This window comes from Anguilla rostrata, chromosome 15, assembly GCF_018555375.3.
Source record: "Anguilla rostrata isolate EN2019 chromosome 15, ASM1855537v3, whole genome shotgun sequence".
Lineage (NCBI taxonomy): Eukaryota > Metazoa > Chordata > Actinopteri > Anguilliformes > Anguillidae > Anguilla > Anguilla rostrata.
In genome coordinates, this window is record NC_057947.1 from 7,341,669 (window position 1) to 7,366,843 (window position 25,175).

Genomic DNA, 25,175 nt, shown 5'->3' on the forward strand with positions numbered 1-25,175 from the left:
GTGGGAAGGACAGAAAACATTCAAAGGATGTCAGTATGAACTCAGGTGTAAGGACGAAGTTGGGCAGTTCTGATTTACTGTTCTTTTAAGGCACAGAACACTGTGTAGTGCAGTATTACAGGGATTTTTCTTACAATGTCGGCCTGTAAGCCTGGATGTATTCATGTGGTCTATACAAAAAAGCAAATGATGGAAATAATATATAACATAATAACAAAACAACAACATAATAATACTCAATAGCATCATACAGAAATTAGGGACATCCAAGTGGTTCAGTCTGACTGCACTGGGCACTGTAGTTTCAGGTTTGAAGACGGGCTGTCATTATCCTAGCAACGAGTCCACAGTGGTGGAACATGTCACATGTAGTGTACTTAAATCAGTCAGTGGGAATATTGCAACTAGCGCCTGGTATCTTAGTAGTGTTATATACTAGAGCTGTATATTGAATAATGATCATTGGTTTGCAGTAATGTGTATTAAGTGCAGTTGAATTTCTGCTTGTATGGTGCAGATGACTGTTAATAGATGAATGAGTGTACAAATAGCGCCACAAAGGCTCTCCTATTTCTAAAATGATGTCCACTGATTCAATATACGGTATTCTAATTTTGTATGCCCAAAGATGCATTACAATCAGTATGCTGCATGGACGTTTGTAGGAGCATTTACTAAAAAGTCATATGCACTGATGGTGCCACAACTAAAACAATCTTTTTTAATCAAAACCGAAGACCTATGACATACAAACATATAGTACAATTAATAATTTGAAGAGCAGGTTTTTTGGAATGCTTTCTTCCAAAATTCTAAGTCAGCGTTCTAGATCTATATTGCTTTCAATTACCAGTAGTGCTCGTTATATCAGCATTAAAGTTAAAGTTATGTTCAGTTAAGCCATAATATATTGTTCCATGCTATGCTGTTGGAGATCTATCATGTCTTCTGAAAGAAAAAACTGAAAATGTGTCTCCTATATGTGATACATGAATTAGTTGCAGACCTACTGAGCATGAATCAAGTTCAAAATTAAAACCAGCTCTAGAATCTTCCTTTTGCTTTTGTGCACATACGCATGCACACACTGGCGTGCGCGCACACACACAGACCAAAATGCATTGCATTAACAGCAATGACGCTCTCTGGCCACCAGATGGAAAAAGAGCCATAGTTTATATTTGAGAGGCCTAACAGAATCCTTCCAGGAAAGTACTACTTTCACTTGTTTGCTTTTAATATTTATAAAAAATATGATATAGCAATGATTAACTTCTACATATTGCTGCATATGTTATCAGCCAAAGTTGAACTCCATGAAAAATGCAATAAGTCTCTGTTTAACTACACTAACCCCTATTATCTGCCTATGATATAGTAGATCTGTTCTCTCCCATACAAATCATATGTATCAACCACATAATTGTTGCAATTCATAAAAACACACTTGTTTTCAGTATGCATTTCGGTAAATTCACAGGCCGCAGCTTCTCCTTTCTAATCATAATCATAATCTCTGCCTTAACATGTTACTTATATAAAATCTCCTAAATGCCTCAAGTGACAGTGATCGCTTTCTTTCGATGTGAGTTAATATCACTGCCTTGTGCATGATTGAAATCTCATTAGACCGGGGGGGACTGTCCCACCGAGCAGGGCCCCGGTGTTAATGGAGGCGTCTGTCAGGTCGGAGCAGAACAGCGGGCCCGAAACCTCCGTTCTCGCCTCCGCTCATTGGGAGCTGTGACCTCGTGAGCAGGTGGGAGGTCTCACCCCTCCTCTCTCCGTCCCCACTCATGTGTGAGGCACAGACAGGGGCCTGCCGAGTGCCAAGATGTTCCAGCAGAACACGCGTGTTATTTGGAATACCGCGCACGGCAGCCTACCGAGTCACACTAGTTTTGGGGTTGTTTCTCAAGTGAGGCGCTGGTGTCGTACCCCTGAGCAAGGAAATTAACCTGAATATTCTTTGCCAAATTTGCAGCACTATAAAAAGGTAGCGTGTAACATTTTAACTGTGAAAATTATTCTGGATTAAAATATCAGCCAAACAGATGTTCAGTGATAAATTGTGCCTTCGTTCTTCCGACAAAATTAGCATAATTATACATTCATGGAAATAATATCGGAAGGTGCCGCTCAGCATCGTGTGCTGAGGGTTATGTGTGCATGTGATGTTGTGTAACAGTCTACACCTCCCCAGAAACATTCAGTGCCAATTCTATGAATAGGTGCTCATTGTTAAGGGCTATGCCAAGGATGCTGGTTGCTAAGCGAGTGGCTTTCTCTCCTGTCGGATCTGTGTCAGTGACCTCTGAGGCCTGAGATTTCCTGGAAGAGACAGGACTACTAGATTGATGAGAGAAAAAAAAAAAGAGTGAAGCTTGTTGGCACAACCCCGGCGCTATGTTCAGTCACGTTGAAGTAAATGTACATCTTTATCTGAGGCAGCCTCAGGATGAATACTAGGTGAAAAAAGCATTGAAAAGCATGATCCCCCCCATCTGTACTACTAAAGGCAAAAAGATGGATTCCTTTTTGAGGAAAAAACATTTTATCTTAGATGATTAGCATCTCTCATGAGCAACACAAGATCTTCAAAATTGTCTTCTGACATTTTACACAACCGCTTCACTCCTCACACCCAGCACATGCCTACAAGCGTTTAAAAATGAATCAACACGCTATTAATTTATAGACTACATACACTGATCTTATGGTAATCATAGTCATAAACCTGCATGCACTGCAGCTAGTGTTCAGTCATGACGACGACAGTTAACACCGGAACTTAAAAGACGTTGGTTCACGTCTTGTGTCGGATGCAACTTTGATCAAACGCTTCATTCTGCCTCGGTACAAATCCAACCATCGAACCTGCAGCCGGTACAGAAACATTGCTTTATATGCCCTCCTGGATAACATCCAGTGATTAATGCATTTATACCACAGCTTCAGTCACCCAAATAAAGTACATGCTATTATTTGATTATGTCTAAACCTGAAACTGCTATCAAACAGCCAGTGCACTTTCGTTCTAAATTAATGGGTGGAAACATTAAGCCATGTGGCAATGCTTCCTTTTCCAGGTCATAAAAGGTCTTGACAACTAATTGGATTAACTGGATTACGAGTTGCGTAAGTACCTCGACAACATCACTGAAACTAGTGACCACTATACAGCATATTGCACGGGTTCATAATATTCCAAAAAATCTAATGGCAACAATGTCTGTTAAAAAATCATAATTCCTTTTTTAATATTGCGGAGCTCCAGGAAGGTAAATATTATTGTCAGAAAACTTAAATTAAAGCAATCTACTGCTGTAATCTGCATTGCATCAATGATGGTAGTTCAGTTCTGTGTGTGTGTGTGTGTGTGTGTGATTTGAACATTACACTATGAGCTGGAACATCGTTAATGGAGCAGCTTTTTAAATAGCATTTTATTTGAATTACGTTAACACACATTAACCGTTACAGCGGCCCCCAGTGCTGAACCAAATCGGTAATTATGAGTATCATAAATAACCAGAGATGCCAACTATATATTCATTCAGTTGTACCGGCCATATTGCATATTCATTGAGAGACAGGTTATAGAACAGGATGAATAGAACTGTCGCAGTCAGATAAACCCAATAACACATTATAAATGCATGCGTTAGATTACATAATTCATTGTTAAATAAAGCCATTTGACTGATGAACAGACTGTGTTCCACTTGTGGCTGAATACATTTACTGAAAACCATAAAATGACTTCAGTAAATATTTAAGACCCTAGAGGAATGAAGAATTGGTGGCAGTTTATAAATCCTGAATCAATTACGCAATTTCTAAGAAAGATAAAAATGCCTACTTTCTTTAGTTAGCGTGGGGTAGTTTAAATACCTATTTTGGTCTATCCGATATCTGAAAGGGTAATTCTGTGAAATGAAGATAGTCGTTGATATTTTCGAAGGATTGGTCAGGTACACTGTCAGTCTTCCTGCATCGTCATCAGGTTGGCTGACTCGTCAGACTGGAAGGGCTAATCCCGGATGCCGGTTTATACAGAATTAGCTCTGCCTGGCTACCGATCTCTCTGTCCAGCCCATTTTTCACAAGCTACCGACTCACTGGGTTGCTGCAGAAGGAGTGGCTCTGAGCGAGGTTCCGAGTGCTCACCGGAATTTCAGCCTGCGTTTTGCATCTCCGCGGCATTCCCCACTCCCAGCGGTCTACACAATTATCAATGGGACTGAGTTGGCAACTCTGACAGGAAATACACACTTCGGTGCACCGTTAAGGACGCAGGGCGGTAAACAGCATTCCTTAAGACCAGTGGGTGTTTGTCGTGCGCGGCAGGGATGGGTACGGTGCTTTCCCTATCTCCAACATCACGGAAAGGAGCCGTTCAAGATCAAACGAACGCGGCAAGTGGGAAGACGGATAAAACCCTTAAGCGGCATACAGATTTAATATCAGCCCTCACATGGAAGCGATTCGTTTCGGCTTCGGCCAAGAAAAAGAGTACCAAGAAAGTTAGTCCGAACCCTCCGCCGTCACAGGCTAAAAACAACCAGGTCGAACACCTAAACAAAGAAAATTTAAAGAAATCTCAGCAGGCAACTTCAGACCAGAAAGGGTCGCATCGGGATCACAAGACAGTGCCGCTAGCTGTACCGGTTCCGACCGTTCCAGAAAAGAGCCTACATCAAGACCAAACCCAGAATCTGCCACAGAATGGCAAACAGATTGTATCAGTCAAAAAGCTACCTAGCAGCCAGTCTCTGTTATCTCCAATACGCGTAGTTGTTCAGGCGTCAACCGGAGAATTGTTGCGCTGTTTGGGGGAATTCATGTGCCGACGGTGCTTTAAATTGAAAGAGCTGACTCCCAGTGAGGTTATCCTGTGGTTTCGAAATGTGGACCGATCCCTCCTGATGCAAGGCTGGCAGGAACAAGGATTCATTACACCTGCTACCCTTGTGTTTGTCTACATGCTTTGCAGAGAAGCCGTAACCAGCGAGGTCGACAACGAAAATGAACTTCAAGCCACCTTCCTGACCTGCCTCTACTTGGCTTACTCCTACATGGGAAACGAGATTTCTTACCCTCTGAAACCCTTTCTTGTGGAAGCTAACAAAGAGATCTTCTGGGAGCGATCCCTGGAAGTCATTGACAAAATGAGTCCCAAAATGCTGCAGATCAATTCGGATCCGCATTTCTTCACCGAGGTATTTCAGGACCTCAAAAACGAGGGAGAATCAGGGGACACGAAGAGCAAAGTGACACATATCCTGGACCGCTAAGAAAACGAAAGGAAATAGGACAGACATCTAAATCTCCCCGCATCCGTATGTGAAGGGTGGGTGATTGTGAAGCCCAGGTTACGGTAACATGCACTAGAGCCGGTGGAACAAACCAGACTCGGGCCTTCCCCTTTTCCGATAAGACATGTGTCGTATTGTTACTGTGTAAAATAGAACCTCGTGCTACTGTGAATCACAGTACATTGGGGTACGGGGTAAGGGGCAAGTCAATAAATGCATGCCTAAAGTATTCTAATTGTTCCTTAATTGTGGCTTTAACTGACTGGGTGGTGGAGGGCAACCCTTGAGAATTTAAAATGTTAGCATTGGATGACATATTAGTACATACGTGTTTAGGTAACTTATTTATATATTTATTTCAGTTTGTGGAATGAGAAGGTAAAGGACGAGCAGTATTTTGTACGTGGCGCTATCCAAGGTGCTGGCCTTCAACGGACACATTGCACACGTATTGTGTTGTTGAACCTTATGCTGTCTATTTGAACTTTGAATGTAACGATTTACGACGAAACAATGTTACGTTATCCTACGTGCCAACTGTTATAGTATAAAACGTATTGTTTTATATTGTATATTGTATATTTAAAACAAAATACATCATACTTGCAAACTACCCTGTGCTGCTGAATTTGAATTAATTTGTACTCAGACTTCTTTGTGAGACCAAAAAAACAACCTACTGTTTTCCTGATAATGAAGAGTTCAAGTCTCCTTTTCACAGTGCATGGGTAGCCTACATCTGTGCTCAGACGACACTTCGGGATATGTGTGTCATTGTCCGACTGATTTACTTGCTCTTATACATTAGTCTTACTACAGTGTAGTCAGTTTCACCCAGAACACAGAGAATGAGCACTTTCTTATTAGCAAAGCAGAGGCAAAAATAAGAACAATTCTGTGTCAAACAGGATTTTAACTATTTATTTCTGAACGATGAGAAGCGGAAATGCACAAAATAAAACGATGCTCTCGCCTTCATATACATTTGAAAATAATTTTAATGTTTTGTGTAAACACTTGTTTAAACCTCACTATATACTTTTATTTCAACTGGTATCCTTAGCATCACCTGTTACATGTATCTTGGCTGAGCCACAAACGATAATTTAACGGAAAATCTGGCACTATAACTGTTGTTTTATTTTTTATTTTTTGTGCAAGGTTTTTAGTTCTACTTACAAAGCATTGTAGGTGAACATACCATTGACCGCTCTTACTGATAAAAAAAGTTTGTAGCAAGGCATTCTAGGAAAATATACATTAGTTAAATGCAAAATGTAAGTGTATATCAGTTCAAATAAAATGTCAGAATCTACTAATTTCTTCATTGGTTCGTGCACATGAGCACAGGTCTTGGCGTTAAATTTTTTTCTATTCTTTACAATTAGTCCGCCAGCTTCAATCATTTTCCCAGCATCATTATCTTCGTCGTCGTCATCCAGAATCCGTATCATTTAAAGTACGTTTGAATGCTTCGAAAACCCACAGACGGCTAAATGTATAGTTCGTGTACATTACATGGGTTACTTCGTGAACGATATCATGTTCGCAATGATAAAGCTAATTATTCTTGCCAGGTAGGTAGGTAAAAACGTTGAACCGGTAGCAATATCCCTAAGATGTGCATTTATCGTTTGGCAGTACGATTTATATAATTCTTCTGAAATATCTGCATTTCCAGAAACAATTTAAATACTTCATTCCGATTTTCCAAACAAGTGTGACAGAACACTCCGTCACTCTGAGTACGGTTGGTTATGTGAGTCATTACTGTCTACAGGTTAAACGATTACATAAGCACGAAGTGGTAGGCTGGAATATAAAAAAATCCTCCAGAATGTGTGAATAAAGCACGTGGTCCGAATGTTCTTACAGCTGATTGGTTAGAATTTGGTGCAGTCTGTTAGAACTGTCATTCTCACGGAAAGATGCGGAGGCCGGCTGCTGGGGTCAGAGGAATTTATCATCCAACTGTAAGCGCAATTCTTATCGTCTCTATAGAAACCGCAACATTACAAAAGTTGTGTAATTCCCATGAAGCCTACGGGTACACGTATAATGAAGTACTGCAGGCGTTCTAAAGGAAAGCACACACACGTACACGCGCCTAGACCCCAGACGCACATTTTACACTCACGCTCATCAAGTTTACGTCATGTAAGTACTCCCGCATGCAATAGAAATGTGGTTGTCACGGAAACCTCAGCAACAGGAGGCAAAAAGTCAAAAGGCAGATACAGGAACATTGTGTCAAAAATAGACTGAAACATGAATAATTTATCTATTCATCAAAATGATCATCCGTTTTCATCTGAGTTATATGACATCATAAAAACTGATATTCAGGGTATTTTTTATTGATGATGAAGACAAACTGATGATGATTAGAAAAACCACTAGTATCAAAAAAGAGGACATTTGAAAGACAATGGCTGCCCTGTTTAACTACAGTAGATTTGACGTACCTCATCTATTAAGCTGTTTATTACATTTACAATGTGTACTGTAAATTACTGTGCAGTCCGTAAGTATTTGGACAGTGGCACATTCATTGTTGCTTTGGCTCTGTACTCCAGCACATTTGAAAAGTAAAAAAATGACAATGAGGTAATCGAACGGACTGTCAGCTGTATGAGGGCATTTACATCCACATCAAGTAATCCGCGTAGGAATTACAGCCCTTTTTCATACAGTGAGTTCCACGGTGTTTGGGACAAAGACTTATTTTTTCTTAATATGGCACTGCATTCCACAATTTTAGATTTGAAGCGCACCGAACACCAGCAGACGCGGCACCCCTCCAGCACTGGATTCTGACACTTGCGGCCTATAAATAACAGAAATGTGGATGAAACACCACAAGAGAGACCGTGTTGAGGTGTGGACCTGATTTCCCAGTGTTTCTTCAGACAAACTTACACGCCAGAATTAAGTCAACTCAGTCACACAATCTATTAGAAAACTAAAGCTTAAAAAATTCACATCCCCAATTAATTGTTACTTTTTCGCACCTCAGCTTCAAAGGCAGAAATTAAGACAGCCATTTTAACGACCTGCAGGAAATTATAAGAAACTTTATTTTTAAAGCACCTTTCAGACATGGAAATGCCGCTCAAATAGTTTTGCAGTATCGCACTGAATAAAAACAGTTTGTTCTTGATTGCCCTTTGTTTGCAGGTGTGTTGCCTAGTTGGAAGACCAACTTTTGGAACTCTCCGTGGTGCTGAAACTCAGGTTTAATGAATGCTGTCTTCGGTGCTGCAGAACTTAAATTTGCAGCTAAAAAGGGGCAGGACACGTTCAGACTGCAACGCAAACAACATATTCCTATGATAAATACAATTTGTTCATACTTCAATATCTCAAACAACATTTTTGCTTTCAGATAAAACAATATGCCAGGATGATACATACCTAATTCTGTGCTTGTTGTAATAAAATATTTACATTGCAGTGAATAGCTACAGGTCTTATGTAGATCAATGACATCATCAAATCTCAATTTAAACAGGCTTCCATACACAGTCTTAAATAGCCCCTACTGTCCGTATAGGGTCTTGGATACAAATGTTAAGTGTGATCCGTTTAATGAGGTCCTTTGAAAGGTCACTCACAGGTGCTACTGATCTAAATCCCATGAGACAGAGATGCCTGGCATTTTCAGTTGCAGGCTCGATGCAGTGATAGACAACCATGATCCTGGAGCGCCAGAAATGTTCTTGCTTCCTGCTCCGCCCAAATCTATTACTACAAAATTATATTACTTATTAGGCTGAATGAATGCAACTGACCTGCTGCGGGTAATATGTGCGTGTACTGGTGAGAAAGAAAACTTTATTTTAAATTAATAGTTTTTATTCAAAATAAATGACCGTTATAGCTTATATTTATGAAATTCTGAAATCGAACAATGGAATTACATTACAGCATTTATCACTTGTATTCAGGACGATTTACACAGATTACATTTGGTACCCTGCCCAACCTTTTCAATACCACCAGATCACAGACTGCCTCGTTTGCTAGTTTTTCTATGAAAATAGCTCCGATAACCAATTATCTTTTAACTTGAAGTAGCCTTATGTTTTGGCTAGAAACGACTTTAAACTGAAACATTCCAACTTGTTAGAGTACCCAAGACTTGAGTATTGACGTGACTGAATCATACAAATGAATTACCACAAATCATTTTTTACTATTTACTTATGTATTCAGGCCTGATGTAATCATTTCAGACCAGACCATATTGGTCACTCCACTTGATCCATGCCAAAGTATGGAGACTAACCCGGCGTTCACACAGCAAGCAACTCTGTTGACAGGTCGCTTAAGTTTGCTATGCTGAGGGTGGGGCAGGAGCCAGCCGTGGTGCCCTCTTAGGCATGATTGTGACCAGCTAGCTGGCCTGCTGGCAAGAGCTCCTCTATTGCAGACGTGCACGCCTTCCCTGCCTTGATTTGAAATGAGGCCTGGCGGAACAGTTATTCATGAAATTGCACCACATCCACAGGAAAACGAGGAACGGCCATCGGCAGGCAATGCCCACGAGCAATCAAGCCGCGGTCAACTTTTCTCCGGCGACAGAGTAGTTTGCCATGGCAACATCAGAGCAGTTGTTTGAGTCACTCGGCTTCACAGAAAATGAATGGGCTTTTGGGAACTGGTCCACCGAGCTGCTCACTGTGTCAATGGTGGGTAAAGGAAGGTCACACTTATGAATTGGATGAGCCGTACTGGGAAAGACGGGCCCTGTATACATGCTCAACAGACTGTATACACAACCAGATTAGGAGAGTAACAATGCAATTGCCTAATCTGTCCAACGGGATTATGCCAGCAGTTAGAGTGAGAGACTCAGCTCTTGCTATATGTGGACGGTGTAATCATCTTATCCTGAGTTAGCATGAATGGCTCATCACAGGCGTGAGATCAAACTGGTAGCAACCAGTGGAATCTGCAGGCTTCTGAGTAAAGCTTTGAAAGCTGGGCACAGACAGCTGTCCAGTTCACACTGACCTGGGAGGACAGAATTTCGTCCAATTAACTGCCTGCATGTTTTCCTCTTCCCCATTGGTTAGACGTTCTTAATTCTGCGCTATGCTCACTTGCACGTTAAATGGAGAGAAAAAAACTGGCCTGCACAGAGCCCTGACCTCAACCCCATCCAACAACTATGGATCAATTGGAAAACCAACTGCCTGCCAGGCCTAATCGCCCAATCAGTGGCCGACCTCACTAATGCTCTTCTGGCTGAATGGAAACAAATCCCTGCAGCAATGCTCCAAAATCATGTATAAAGCCTTCCCAGAAGAGTGGAGGTTGTTTATAGCAGCAAAGGGCGGACCAACTCCATATTAATGCCCATCATTTTTTATGAGATGTTAGGTGCCAGGTGTCCACATGCTTTTGGCCATGTTGTGTAAAACTGTTCATTCAAAAGGTTCAGTAGCATTAATTCATTACTACAGCATATCAAGTTCAGAGGAAAACAAATAATTCAAACAAGACAATCTGACAGCTGGCTTCACCAGTTCCTACAATTGCTTTGGCTTAAGCGGGTTGAAACGCACATTTCTTCTTTTGTAGGTGAAGAGCCAAGACTGCTGCACTGTTCTCCGGAAAAGTGGAGCAGTCTCAGAATAAACGTTAAGACAAAATGGGTCAAGTGTGATAGATAGTTCAGATGTTTTCTCTTTTTTTCTGGAACACCAGTACCTTTGTGGTTAGGGCTATATTTAGAGGCGGAGTAGGTATGGCATGACTGAACCCACAGAGAGGCTTGGATAATACCACCCACTGACTGATAGTTAGTCATTACCTCACTCAGACAGTCTCAGAGCATTGTTCCTTCCGAATGAAACCACATACAACGCCTCATAGACTAAAAGCATAAAACAATGTGTACCACCTCTTTACCTGCATTATAGTCATCCAGACAGAACATATTAAACCAGTTGGTGAGGCTATGAGTTGTTTTCTTCAACAGCTGAGGATGAGTATATCCAGCTTTGTGGATGCACACATGGTTGCTATTCTGTCAAGTTTTCAATATCTTAAAGTCAATCCATGGAGTGAATATGCCATCCTACATTTAGGACACTTACTGAAAGGCCTCACTGAAGCTTGCTGGATCCATATCCATAATGAACATGGCGACGTTCAGGGAAGGAGGGAGTTTTAAATGGCTTATTCTTTATATTTTGAACACAAAATAATTTGTGATCACAGAAATAGATTTTTTTTAAAGGCTGGGCATGAACATAATAAAAGATGCACCACTTACAATATTTAGACTCAACTCAATGTCCAGGAGTAAACGTAATGAAAAATTACTGTTTATAATGAACTGCAGGGGGAAATACCTCTACTAATTACAGAATAGTCAGGATGCATAATTAAAACGTGTCCGACTTAGGCCTAATTCACCACAAGTGGGCTCCATGGAATGCAGGGGATATAAATGCATTTTACCTCATGCGGTGATCAAATAGTACAAAAGTCGGTCTCATAATTAATCAGTCTCATAAAATGAATTGTTAAACCAGGATTACAAATTTCAGCATTAAGTATTACAATAATAACCAACAACAACATGCGGAAGTCCTTTGAGGAGGTAGGCTGAAACAACTATCCAAATACTCAGACCTACGACAAGGTTTAATAAAATAAAATTTATTAAACAAACACAAAAACATCTAAACTAAAATGGTACAGGACTAAATAAAGGAGGATATGGAAAGGGGAGCAGAGTGATGCGTGTTTGTCCACCAGCACACGCGGTGTAGGAGAGAATAAAGAACACTTTGTTCGGAGGGAACCAGATTTTAGCATGTGAGGCTAACGTGGCCTGAAGGCTGGGCTACTGGTGATAGCTACATTAAGCTAATCACAGGACCTGTTATCATGACAACAATTGGTTATTTGATTTTGTACTTTTAATATCTTGTATTCCTATAATATGATGGAAATAAAGCACCGTTGTGGAACAACTGTATAATAAACATGTCATGAATAAGGGCCATTCCCATGGGAGGGGAACCATATTGAGTGGAGTAGTTAGGCTAACTAGTGAACTTAGGCCGTGAGGTCACGCAGGACTGTTTTGGGTGTCCAGAATTAAAAGGATCTTAACAGATAGTGTAATACATTATCAAATGCACAAACAAACAAACAAACAAAGCACACGCACATATGTCGACATGTATCAACACAAGTTTTAAACACAGAGCAGTGTCCAGATTAACTAAAGGCCAGAGCCGGTGTAGTAAAAACTGACAATTTGTCCCTAATTTTCTTAATGATTGTTTATGTTTCTTTCCACCAAAAGTACACCAACGGTCACTACAAGGTTACAGTATGGGCGTCAAATATTAGAAAGATGTGAGAAGTCAAACAGAAAAGGAGCCATTTCCCCCAAGAATTATCCATGTGCATGTTTAACGGATACAGGCTGGATCAGGATGATGCCTGTGACGTCCCAGATTCCACACACTCACTGAAACTCACGACATATTTCCCTCTAACTGCAACAATGACCGACACTGAGAATAAAGGCACGGGCGATAAAAACATAGCAATAAAAGTACAAATTCACCAGGGTACAATAACAATTATTAATGGAGCGGAAAAGTAGGCCATGGGCCCAGGGAGACTTCATTTGCGGGAAAAAAAGCAATTCACTGCGTGTATCATATGTCACTGTACCTAGCCTATATGAAGTGACAACAGAACAAATCCCCACCTACTGGAATATATGCCAGGAGAAAGATGATGGATGCGTGTGCATAATGCGCAGATTAACTCTAATTCTCTAGCTTCGGGCAGCAGGTGCTGTTCGTTCTGTTGAGAACGTTTCATAAAACGGATTCGCCACGGTTTATTTCCAAAACAATGTCTCTGTCGTCACGTGCACAGGTGGAAATAATCTACAACACATTTGTGTGCTTTGAATTATCGGCAGTATTTCTAGAGACCATGTTATTTGAATCAAAAGTCCTCTACATTTCATGTTTATAATGGTAATCTACCCAAAATATACCTTACCTAATTCCTTTAAAATAGTCAAAAATGTTATTTTCACAAAAACAATTACTGTTTATAACTAAAACAATACAAAGTAAGATAAATATCAGTAATTGACAGGCACGTAGGAATACATAATTTTATCCACACCGTACAGTGTCTGCAGTGTTTAAATTCTGTCAAGTGTAAATCGCTCATTTAATTGTCATTCGCTCCCTTTACAAAAGAAAACCGACATAGGCTACTTACTTTTCTAAATAGTGCTAATTACCGGTTTCTTTGTAGCCCTGCTTACTAGCTGGCTAAGTGGACTCTGGCTACGCATGAATCGTTTTACATTTCTTTGAGAGAACAGCAACAGCAAACCTTCACTCTCCAAAAACACCCCTTCAAACTAACCCGGTGTCTAAACTTACATAGCATTCCTGATGCAACATCACCATAACTTAACATAACTGCACTTTGATCTCAACTTCACACCTGCAACAGTCGAAGCTATACTCTAACTGATTTCTCCCTTATCTTCGTAAATGTGTAGCAAAAGACCCTCGCGTTAACCTCCCCTGTTAGCTTATCTCTGTATGACACTGGTTAGCATTAACAAAACACGACATGATTACATGTGTGATTAACAAAACACTCAAAACATAATATAGGTGCGTGTTTAACAACCTCACGTGTCACACAATGAAGCTTGCAATGCAATGGCGTGCCCAGCGTTAGCAACAGCTAATATGAGCTAATGCTAATTTGACTAGCCAGGTGTGGCTAGCGCGATCATAACTTTACTTACCCGCGAAGTTGTTCATGCACGACGATGAGTGTGTTTTTAAATCCATTCTCCAACTTGCTGGATGGTGACTTGCACGTGGATTTGCAGTTAATATCGTTCACGTTCCTGTTGGAAGCTTCTTGTAATAACAAATAACAGGGCCGTTTCCCAATGAAGATCGATTGCCATCGGAAAATGTGGAGCACGTGAAATGGGGAAGACTTTGTGCTGGGAGCACCGGCATTTATGTGCGCTACCTAAAGGAGTGGAATAGCTGTGGAACTTTTCATTATAGTGCAGTTTAAATGAAATGTACTACGCATAGCTAGTAAGCTAAGTAAGCCGTCTGTAGGCCGACTTGGATGTAGATCCCTAGTGGGGGGTTTCTAACTTCCGAAAAAAATCAATGGTAATGCAATCCTCCCCCCACCCCCCATTAAGTAGTATTGGGTGGCGCTGTAGTGCCCTACCCAAAAAAAACAAACAAACAAAAACCATGGTGTGTAATTAAGTCTGGTTGGTTAGGCTGTCTGTCATGAAATACCAAATGGTGTACCGATGGGGACCTTATGAAATGGAAACAGAGGTAGGTATCTCCTAAATGTCAATAAACAGAAGAAGTATAATGGAGAATAATATGGTCATCTTTGACACTAAAATGTGCCAAACACTTGGCGCAGTATAGTCATGGGGGTATGCCCGGCCAGCCTATAATTGGGTGGACGGCATGCCTGCCGTCCCAATTTGGCATTCATAAATCACACCGCACATTGTAATTCAGCGCCACCATTATAGAAAAAGAATAACCTCACAAAATTAAGAATTCATTTCTCCCCCAGCTGAAAACTTTCTTCGAATGAATAAATCATGAAACACGATGTTCCCCCAGCCACAGGACTATAAAAGGAAATCATTTGCATATTAATGACCTCTGCAGTGCTAATCAACCCTGTGTATAGGCATGTGTAACCAGGACTGACAAACAGACATGTTCTATGGACATACACATAAACACACGTATGTCCACACATGTCCTCAGGCAAGTCAGTGAAACTTCGGCTGTGTGACTCATGATATTGATAAATAATATGACTAAAAATAACTCATTGAAATAGCTAACTAAATCACTGAAAAGGATAAATATTATTGTGTTCTTGTTATTATAATCACAACATTTTCTGATAAATATCTTAGTTTGTTCATTTCTTAATTGCTCTTTCCTTCAATATGAGAACCACTTTGCAACAAACTTTGTGAACATGTTTCATAACATAAAATCCCTTATAGACTGCTAGATAGGCTACAGTGAGCTGTGCTCAGTCACAGATTATTCTGTTTCATCTGGTTCATAATTATTTTAGTTCCTTCTCTCCTCTTTCCTCACATTTCCCCAATTGTCAAAGGCAGTTATTCTGTTATTCTTACTGTCCATGTGAGAAATACAACGTGATCCGACACAGTTCTCGAGCAGCATGGCTGGCCATATACAGTTACTTCCATCAATAATCATACATTTTGTGGGTCAAATGAGAGTGAAACTGTCTTTTGTACAAATTTAATTCAGATTTAATGTTGCCTTACACTTTTCATTTCCCTCTATCGTATAAAAAATTAACTGAATGTACCCTGAAAGTACACTAATGTTCTATTCGGGTATTATTGAAGTTATTTTGACAAGCAAAAAAAGTTACAAATGAATTATTTATTGTTGGCTAGGGTTATAATTTCATGTACCTATAAGGTACCACCTTAGTGACAAGCATTTGTACCTTTTTAGGCACTTTTTGTACCTTTTTTCTGGGTGTGTGGGCAAATGTTGAAAAACACCATTTCAGTATAATCTAAAAATGTGTTTTCACATTTTCCCTTTTTTCATCTTTTCCACTCCTTTAAAGAAAATCACTGAAGGTCAGATTTGAACTGAGCTATTTTAGTTTGTACAATTTCTGCAAATAAAGAAATGGAGGAATTGGGTGTGCCTCAACAGAATCTTTGACATCTGCAGTGGGTTTTGCAACAGAACAGTCCTAATTAAGAAAAAATATAATCACAGGCTGACGCTTTTCTTGGAACTTGGGAAGAAAAAAACCCATATTTTTCCCTCATGGCAGATGTGTCATTTGTTTGCACGGAAAGCTGAAAGATGCATTACATTCTGCGCAGTGTGATATCTCACATCCTGCTTAATAAGCTTTGGTTTTATTTGTTGTGATATTTGCATCTAGCGTTTTTCAAAGGGAATCCATTCATTCATTCATCCTCAGAAGCCATTGGAAGCAATCAATTCAATAAAAATCATGCAGTCTATTTATTTGCTTGTTTGTTTGTTTGTTTGTTTTAGTGATAATTATTGACTACTATCACCCAGTGTGTTTCGCTGCATCCAATCTCAGCTTGTCCCTTCTGTCGGAAAAGTGTTGCCATGGCAGCCAGCCGAGCGCTCAACAAACTAGATCAGTCCTATCACTGATCGCAGGATGGAGAGTACCTGTCTCTGCCACACATCACTGAGAGATAAATGAACAGGCGGGGCGAGAATTCTGTCTGAATTCTGCTTCTTTTTCTCCTTTTTTAAATAAGATTAAGAATTATAATTAAACTCAACAATATACACAGATCTTACTCGCCAAGACAGATAAGGTTTTATTTTCACCCTAGACATGGTTATTTCATTCAGTATTTTCATTTTCACCCAGGACATTACTGGATTTTGTTGAGTTTAACAAATGGCCTGTTTTCCCATTAGACATACAACGTGACACTCAAAATAGGCAAAAGAGGGGCTAATGAATGCATACTCTGTAAGTTTTACATGAATGAAATAGACTGCATACGTTAAACTACTCAAATACGCTAATGAGTCAGTTTCTTGGTCAATATATTCCATGATATGCTCCAGAAATGCAGTCCTTCCAAATGAAGATACGGTCGTATTGCATGTGTTTGGCAGAATATGGGGCCTCTGGCAGTAGCATGGAGCCTCTGCTCCTGCAGAGCTGAATAGCTGGTTGAGGCTAGGCTGGCCGTTGCGGCTATGTATGTGTGTGTGTGTGTGTGTGTGTGTGTGGGGTGGGGGGGGGTGGGGGGTGAATTTGAAATGCATCCAGTGTCTTGGTGAAGGAGTCCCCGAAGGCCCGATTGAGATGCAGGTCACACACTCTGCTGTGTTCTTATCAGCCTCCTCAAAATGCAAGACCATGCAGGCCGCATTCTTCCCCTCTGACACCGAATTAGCCAGGCGGACCATGCCTGGCTCTCCCCGCTCACATCTCTCAGTCTTTTCACACATTTCTCAAGCACCTTCCAAAACTTCCACATGGGAGATAGGACTTTGCTCATTTCGCTTATTTAAAAAAAATCATTTTGGAATTAAGCTAATGTAATGATTTATATTTAGATATTGCAATGTTAATCCTTGTGTATAATTTTGAGGCCTGTATTTTTCAGCAATAAGCAATACATATATGTATGTATATACAGTATAATATATATATGACTGTTGTGGTGCAGCAATGATAATATATTTGCAGGTACATCTTCAGAAGAGGTGGATAAACCACTCATTACAACCGGAAGTGATAGGAAACCTATTAATGATGAAGATACTAATGGTTCGCGCTGGAAAAATCGACTCTTTGTGATGCAGATTGCAAAGTGATCAAGCATTTCGTGGTTTAGGAGGAATATAAGTCTTTTTTAAAGAACCAGCGCCCCCGTGAGGCAAAAAACCCTTTTCAATTCCTCAGTGAAATTTGAAGTTCTGGGTATAACGATTTATAAAACGATTAATGACAAGTTCAACCATGTATTCACGATCATTTTCAAACAAGAATGTATTGTTAAAGGACAGATTAGATGTTGAGTGTAAAATGGAAAACATCATCTTTTTTTAATTCATAAAAATCTAAATATGTAATGGTGAACACAAGTAAGGGCCCAGGTTGGCCTGTATAAATTTCAAAGTTTCGTTGTGACATGGGTAAGCTTATGTAATGCAGCATGAAGTATAATGTACCCTGTACAGCTAAAAAACAGTAACACATGCATTGTGAAAGCAAACATTTAATTATTAGCTACACACACAATAACACAAACGTTAGACTCATTGCAAACAAACTACTGGCATTATTAAGAAACAAAAACAGTCATATGTGAAGTATCTAATTTATACAAATACGTCTTTATAATTATTACTATTGTCATTAGTAGTAGTAGTAGAAGCAGTAGTAGTAGTAGTGATAGTGGTAGTAGTAGTAATAATTATATTTTTGATTATATTGAATGTTTAAGAAAATCCTATTTGTCTATGATGATGCCAGAATATACATGTCTTGAGACAAGTGCATTGTTTTCCAGTTAAATAATGTCACGTGTATAAATTACAAAGTAAAATGCTCATTGTTAAATCAATTGGACTTATTTGTATTCTGTTAGAGTAGAATTAACACTAGGCATTTTAATGTGTATTATTATCCTCCATACAGTACAAATGACAGTTATAAAATCCCACCTATAATATTGGCTATATATTGGCCTACATTTATATATAAAATTGAATATATTGACACAGGCAATATATTGTATTTTAAACTTTTTTAAACATTTGTCGACGCCATATTTTTCGCAGGGACTTTAAAATTAATTTTTGAACACAGAATTTCCAATCGCTCTGACAGAAAAACAGTGTGTATACATACAAAACATACATAAGCATGGCGCTGTTAAATTCAAGTTCAAACAATAAATTCCTTCAAATTATTGAAACTATTTTTATTTTTATCTCAAACATTTAACTGAAATATTCCCTCGACAAGCCTAAAACAGAAATACTGCCGTTGATTTGATTCCACCAGCAGATGGCGCAGCGCGTGTTTTTGTATTAGATTTGTAGTATTCGTCTACAGCAGTGGTAACCAACCCTGCTCCTAGAGATCGACCAGCCTGTAGATGTTCACTCCAACCCTAACAAAGCGTGTTTCATTCAACAGCTAGAGATCTTATTGAGCCGCTAGTTAGTAGAATCGGGTGTGCCAAATTACAGTTGAAATGACAACCAACAGGAAGGTAGGTCTCCAGGAACTGGGTTGGTTACCACTGGTCTGCAGCGTTAATGACGCCGTGTTTAACTGCGTGATTTTCAAGTTATAAGTGGGTCGTCCTACATTCTAAAGTAAAAATGAGAATACTTACAGTAGTTGATGGGTAGGATACCAACGTTCAGTTGTAATGATTATTTATATTGTTTACATTGTTGATATTATTTACACAATTGAAACGCGCTGCAGATACGGCTCCAAATGGTCCTGGAGCCTGTAGGTTGTGGCTGTTGTAAAATGTCGGTGCGGAGCTGTGCCAGTACGAGAACCCGGATGGACCAACACCTGGTGCCACAAGGTTGAGTTTAGAAATCCCAGAAAACGGCATGGGGGCGAAATTACTCTGGTAATTATACAGAGTGTTTTCTGTAGGCGAAGGTTGGCACACCTGTGCAAGGCCGTGGAAGTCAAACTTGTAGGCATAACGTTTTCCATGGACTTTAGTCATGATGTTCTTGTCGTAGTAGTAGCGAAGCGCGCGGCTTAGCTTGTCGTAGTTCATGTTTGGTTTACTCTTCCGTTCGCCCCAGCGCCTGGCCACCTCGTCGGGGTCAATGAGCTTGAATTCTCCGTGAGTCCCTTCCCACGCGATACAGGTCACGTTGGAGCTGTCGGACAAGAGTTCCAGCAGGAACTGCCACAGCTGTATTTGTCCGCTACCTGGCATCAAGAAACAAAACAAAGAGAAACTGTGTAAATGTTCAGAAATCATGGAAATAATTGGTGTAATTTAGAGCAACCCAGTTACATTCATAGCAGACCACATGCTTTTGAAAAATGACAAAAATCCATAAATATAGTTGCAACTCGATCGTTTTAAAATAATTACCCTAATACTGTCGCAACAGAATATGTGGCGTACAGTATAATAGGCATGTAAAGCTCCTTACGGCAAATCGTTTATTTTTTTATCAGGTTTATAAGTGAAAACAAGAACGAACGAATTACAGAAGCAAACAATGCGAAAATAAATAAATAAAACATGAAAACACAAGAGGTTGCTCTTTCCAATACCACACCATATCCCAGTGTCATTTTCTTATTGACTACTGTAGGATACAACTTTTTATGATGTACAGCACCGTGATCCGCACAATTTTACTAATATGGGATTTTAGGACAGTGACACATCATTCAGTTTTCACATTATTATTATTATTATTATTATTATTATTATTATTATTCTTTTATTTTATTTTATTTTTTTTGCAAATTTTTATTTGCTATGTGATATAAAAATGCAACAGACACATTTCAACTAAATGGATCGATTATCTGATGTCATAACTAATTTAAATGTGGATTTGAGTTTTTTTTTTAAAGCCAGTGGTGTGTGACACGAACTGTATGGATCTGCATGAATGCTATCAGGGTTGGCAATTAAACCTGTTTAATTTGGAAGTGTTATCAACAATTGCATTAAATATTTTCTGGAATAGGCTATAGTCGGCCCTAGTTCAGAACCAAATAGTAAGTCGATAGCAGTAGCCTACCTTTAATGATTCAACATAATATCACTGTCTCGATAAACTGGAGTAGTTGTAAATCCAAAATATGTTAGGATTTTTTTTTAAATAACTGTGAAAAAATATCACTATTTAATAGCGTTGGATTTTTTAAAAAAAGTTTCAATTTACCTTTCTGTATTCCGGTATTAATTGGGCTCCAAGATGCGCTTTTCCCGTCTTTAAACAAATTTTCCGTTGAATCTGAAATTAAAACAGTCGAGAAGTGTCATGCTTAGTTATAAACCCTATACTACATTAGATAAGAAAATACATTCATGAAATAAAATGAAAATAAACAACTCATTTTAAACATAAGTCTAGTTAGTCTATAAAATAAGCAGCTCCGTTTTATCGGTGTTTCCGAGGTCTCATGAAGTATAAAACATAAACATGTATATAATTTTCTTTCAAGTGTACACAACGTAATTCAGAGATTTAGGTCCAGAGTTATGACATAATAGAGTTGAATCCCTATGTGACTGCTTTTCTGTGTTTGCAGTTTTTCTTCCGAGGTTCGCCGGTGAAGTCAGGAAACACGTTCAGGAAAAAGGAAATCCAATTTCCGACAAAAGACGAGGGCTGTTCCTCAAGATCGGGAAGCCAAAACAATAATCGGTAACGGCCATATCCATCATCTGAACGCTAGAATTCCGTCCTTAGTTATACACTTATTTCTGTCATTTGAAAGTTTACACATGAATACAAGATCGTCTAGCTACCTGAGAGATACATGTTAAACACAAGGTTTCCTCCACACTTCTGTTTCATTGTGGCTGTTTGATCAGAAAGGGCTGATTTTCAGCCGAGGAGACGATTTTTATTAAACTTTATCTCGAAACTATGATCTGGAATAAATGTGAAACAGATTGAAGTTTCCAGGCAACAGTCACAAGCCCCCATCGCTGAGACAATATTCAGACGGCAATTTCCGTTGGTGCATTGCTTTAATTAAAAGAGCAATTTACCTCTGTCATCCTTCCCTGTCTCCACAATAAAACGAGACCGACAGAAATTTTGCTTTATCAATCCACCATCAGGGTTTAATAAAGTCTCCGCGTTAAGATCAGAGTTTCTATGGAGAATTAGAGCGCTTGACATGGAAACCCTTTCAGATCCGTTCAATTTTCCGCCCTTTTAACTCTTTGCAAACAAAATCGTCTCCCTGGGATTGAAATAAATATTGGTCTTAAAGACCACGCATCAGTGCATCTTACAAAACAGGAACATTGCGTTCTTCGGCCTGGTGCTTAAGGTTACTTATTACAAAAGTGAAATGATGTTACTGACTTAAAGGCGTGTGTGTCCGGCACGATTAAATTATCATATTCTAGCATAACCTCACAGATGCCAAATATAAGATCGCATCTCACCATTTACCCATGATATCCCATATAATTATCTTGCCTATCTAAATGAGTCACATAATGTCATGCCGTATTTCAGTAACATTGTGTTCATGGCAATGCAGTATCATTATGGGCTGTCCCAAGGTAATCGATTATGGGCAATTGTATTAACTTAACTGACTACTGAATTGAATTTTATTTAAAACGTTTACCCTACTGCTTTTCTATTCAGCAAAGTGAGTAAATATTTTGGTAGAATTGGCAATCGGAGGGGAAGGGTGCAGATCCGCGTGCTTGATGGATATAAATCAAGAATTGGGCCCCGCATCCCAAAATTCTTGCAGCGCTAAAACCCTCGGACATGAGGTGCTGACTCCGTGGTGTTTTTCAAGGTTCCCGTAACTTATTTGGCATGTTAAAATCATCGTTAAATCGTGAGCGAGACCACGTATAAGAAAGCAACATACCTTATTTATTTACTTATTATTATTATTATTTTATATTTTTTATTTTTATTGTTGTTGTTGCTGCTATTGCTGTGCTGTTGCTGTTGTTGTTGTTGTGATTGTTATTATTATTATTGTTGTTATTATTATTATTATTAGTAGTAGTAATAATAATAATAATAATAATAATAATAATAAATCTAACCGCTCATGCAGTATTTCAATATCAATGTCACACTAATGTACAATACAAGTGTAACAAACAAACGACGGAACACAAATTGATCAATATAGTGCATGCAATTAAATTAGCAAGCAAATAGCTAAGTAACAAGAAATAATAATAAAAACATAAACTATAAACTCACGTCATTTGCATACAGCTAATTAAATGGCTATTGTAGACAGGCAGAATACTCTTCTGAACTAGTATCATAGGCTGTGATAATAATACATGCGGTCCATTATTAAATTCCAAATTATATATATATATGTGTGTGTGTGTGTGTGTATGTATGTATAACGTGAAATGAATAATGTACAGATTTGACCCACTATTACAGATTTCCATGCACTAAAAGAAACACAGTAAAGTGTTCAGTGTTAAATCAACTCCTGTAGCCTACATTTTACATCCATGAGTTATATTTGTTCCCAATTGGATTAATATTAACTCTGATAAAGATGAAATAACACCGACCACTTTACTGAATACCTTTGTGTACATGTAGGCCTAAAGACCACTACACGAATTTTGAGGTATCGATTATTTTAAATGACAAGCCATATTATTCCGCATATAGCAACTTGTTGTGGCGCCCTTTTGTAATGCAACGCATAACAATTGACCCTAAAAGGTTTGTCCAGCCCGAATTTCCATCGTTATTGGGAAATTAGGTCATTGTATTGGCTACCGAATCGAATCTATTGTAAAACAAGGTAGTCGGCCTATGAGTTAGTCATGCAGTGTGCAAGCTTATCCATGCATTTCGACATGAATCTTTGTTTGCACGCTGCACCTGTCCTGGTCTGTTTCGCCATGTAGCCTATTTAAGCGCATCGCAGGCCTGAATTTGGTTATAATCCAGTGGTTGGAGATACATAAATTAACTTAATTAGCTGAAACACATCTTAAATAACAAATTTTACTTTTGACTATTTCCATCGGCCAGAAGTAGACCTTATTTCAATTTGTCTTCTGTAGCTACTACGCAAGACACGGCTTTGTAACAGTGCTAACATATATTTCACGAGAGGGCGCTATCATCTAATGTATACACACGAATGAAGACTACCCGGAGTTGTCTGGACGACGATAATCTTGTCATTTGGGTGCGTGCTTTTTATTTATTTTATTTATTTTTTTATTGTAGGTCTACGCACACTATTTTATTGTTACTTGGCGAGATACGAGAGCCAACAAGACAAAGCCTAACAGGGATATGTTTCCGCTTTAAATATTATGTGTTTTATATTAAATAGTAGGCGTTATTATTATCATAATTATAATAATTACTATTATTATTAGATGACAAATAACGAAAACAGTTAGTCATACTGGTCAAGCAAACCGCGTGTAAACTGCATAATGACATTAACTGCGAATGCGTGCATAACGATTAAAAATACCATTATTAGCACCATGGACAGCTCAAAGGCTACAAAGAAAGCTCGCTTTGCAACTAAAAAACTAAGTCTATTCCCAAAATCGGATATCCGACCAATTTATCCAACACAAACTGCTTCAATCAGAGATGATCGGTGATCAGAAAGCGGAAAATCTGAATGTTATTCTTAATCTTAAAATTGTACACAAAATTTTAAAAAGTTTTCATCCTGTAGGCTAGGTTTCTTTATTTAAATTAATTGGTTTGTCCATTTTATAACCTATTTATTTTGTTTTTGTTGTCATTCTTCTTGTTCTTGCTATGGGTTGTAGCGGTTCAGATGAGTTTGATTTCGAGAAAAGAAGAGCTTGGGACTCATTTATGGTATCCGGTCTTTCATAATTCAGCCCAAATATCTACTGTAGCCTACACGGCTGTCACTGAATTCATGCACGAAGTAATTGTTGTAATATCCGTTAAAGGGGCAATAGCACGAATCAGCGATATTCAAGAAGAGCTAGCCTACTGAGTTGAGAGCAAGACAAAATACAAACGGTTTGTTTTCGACTGCCAATTGGTGTGCAGAAGCAAGACAAGCTTACGAGAGGTGGTGTAAAGTGTTCTGAAGTCAAGGACAAGAATGGAACAGTTTTCTCAAAGACAATACATATGTCAATAGAATTACAATGACTCGAACAGTGCTGTTTTATTTGCCCAAATGTTTAGTTGTATATGTACTATTCTTGCTGAAATGTGTAACAATATTGCATTAATAAATATCACTTGCTACCTGCTAAATATAATTTTTGACAACCTACTATCGGTACCCATGTCTTTATTTCTGACAACACAAAAATATAGGCTTTTTACAGAAAGAACAAAAATTCTGCCAAATAATTCCCATAGGGCATTACCAAACAAGTCGTTATTCCTTAAAAAGACGGTTTTATTAAGCCTGCAAAAGGACAGAAACAGCTCACTCTAACTGGACAGCAATCCGCAACGTTTACATATAAGGTCTAGTAGGCTATAAGGTATACTAAAGGTTTTCCTTCAGGGC

General features: G+C 38.9%; 2 protein-coding genes across 4 annotated transcripts in view; one reads left to right on the top strand and one right to left on the bottom strand.

The window, feature by feature from the left end:
- LOC135241169 (protein FEV-like) overlaps positions 1 to 22,647 on the bottom strand; it is a 270,601-nt gene extending 247,954 nt beyond the window's left edge. Inside the window, exons 1-3 of one of the 3 annotated variants that reach the window (XM_064311330.1) lie at positions 21,436 to 21,775; positions 20,846 to 20,917; positions 15,049 to 19,868 (exon numbers count right to left, since the gene is read on the bottom strand). In XM_064311330.1, coding sequence (XP_064167400.1) covers positions 19,330 to 19,868; positions 20,846 to 20,917; positions 21,436 to 21,484 — 660 coding nt within the window. In that variant the 5' untranslated portion in view covers positions 21,485 to 21,775 and the 3' untranslated portion in view covers positions 15,049 to 19,329. Of the gene's footprint in view, positions 1 to 14,133; positions 19,869 to 20,845; positions 20,918 to 21,435 lie in introns of those variants that run through there. The other 2 variants (XM_064311329.1, XR_010325917.1) reach the window with 2 other exon arrangements.
- On the top strand, positions 3,974 to 5,932 carry LOC135241168 (cyclin-dependent kinase 5 activator 1-like). Its single transcript, XM_064311328.1, has one exon. It carries the CDS (start codon positions 4,353 to 4,355, stop codon positions 5,295 to 5,297), a length of 945 nt encoding a protein of 314 aa, XP_064167398.1. The 5' UTR covers positions 3,974 to 4,352; the 3' UTR covers positions 5,298 to 5,932.
- Positions 22,648 to 25,175: the final 2,528 nt, after the last annotated feature.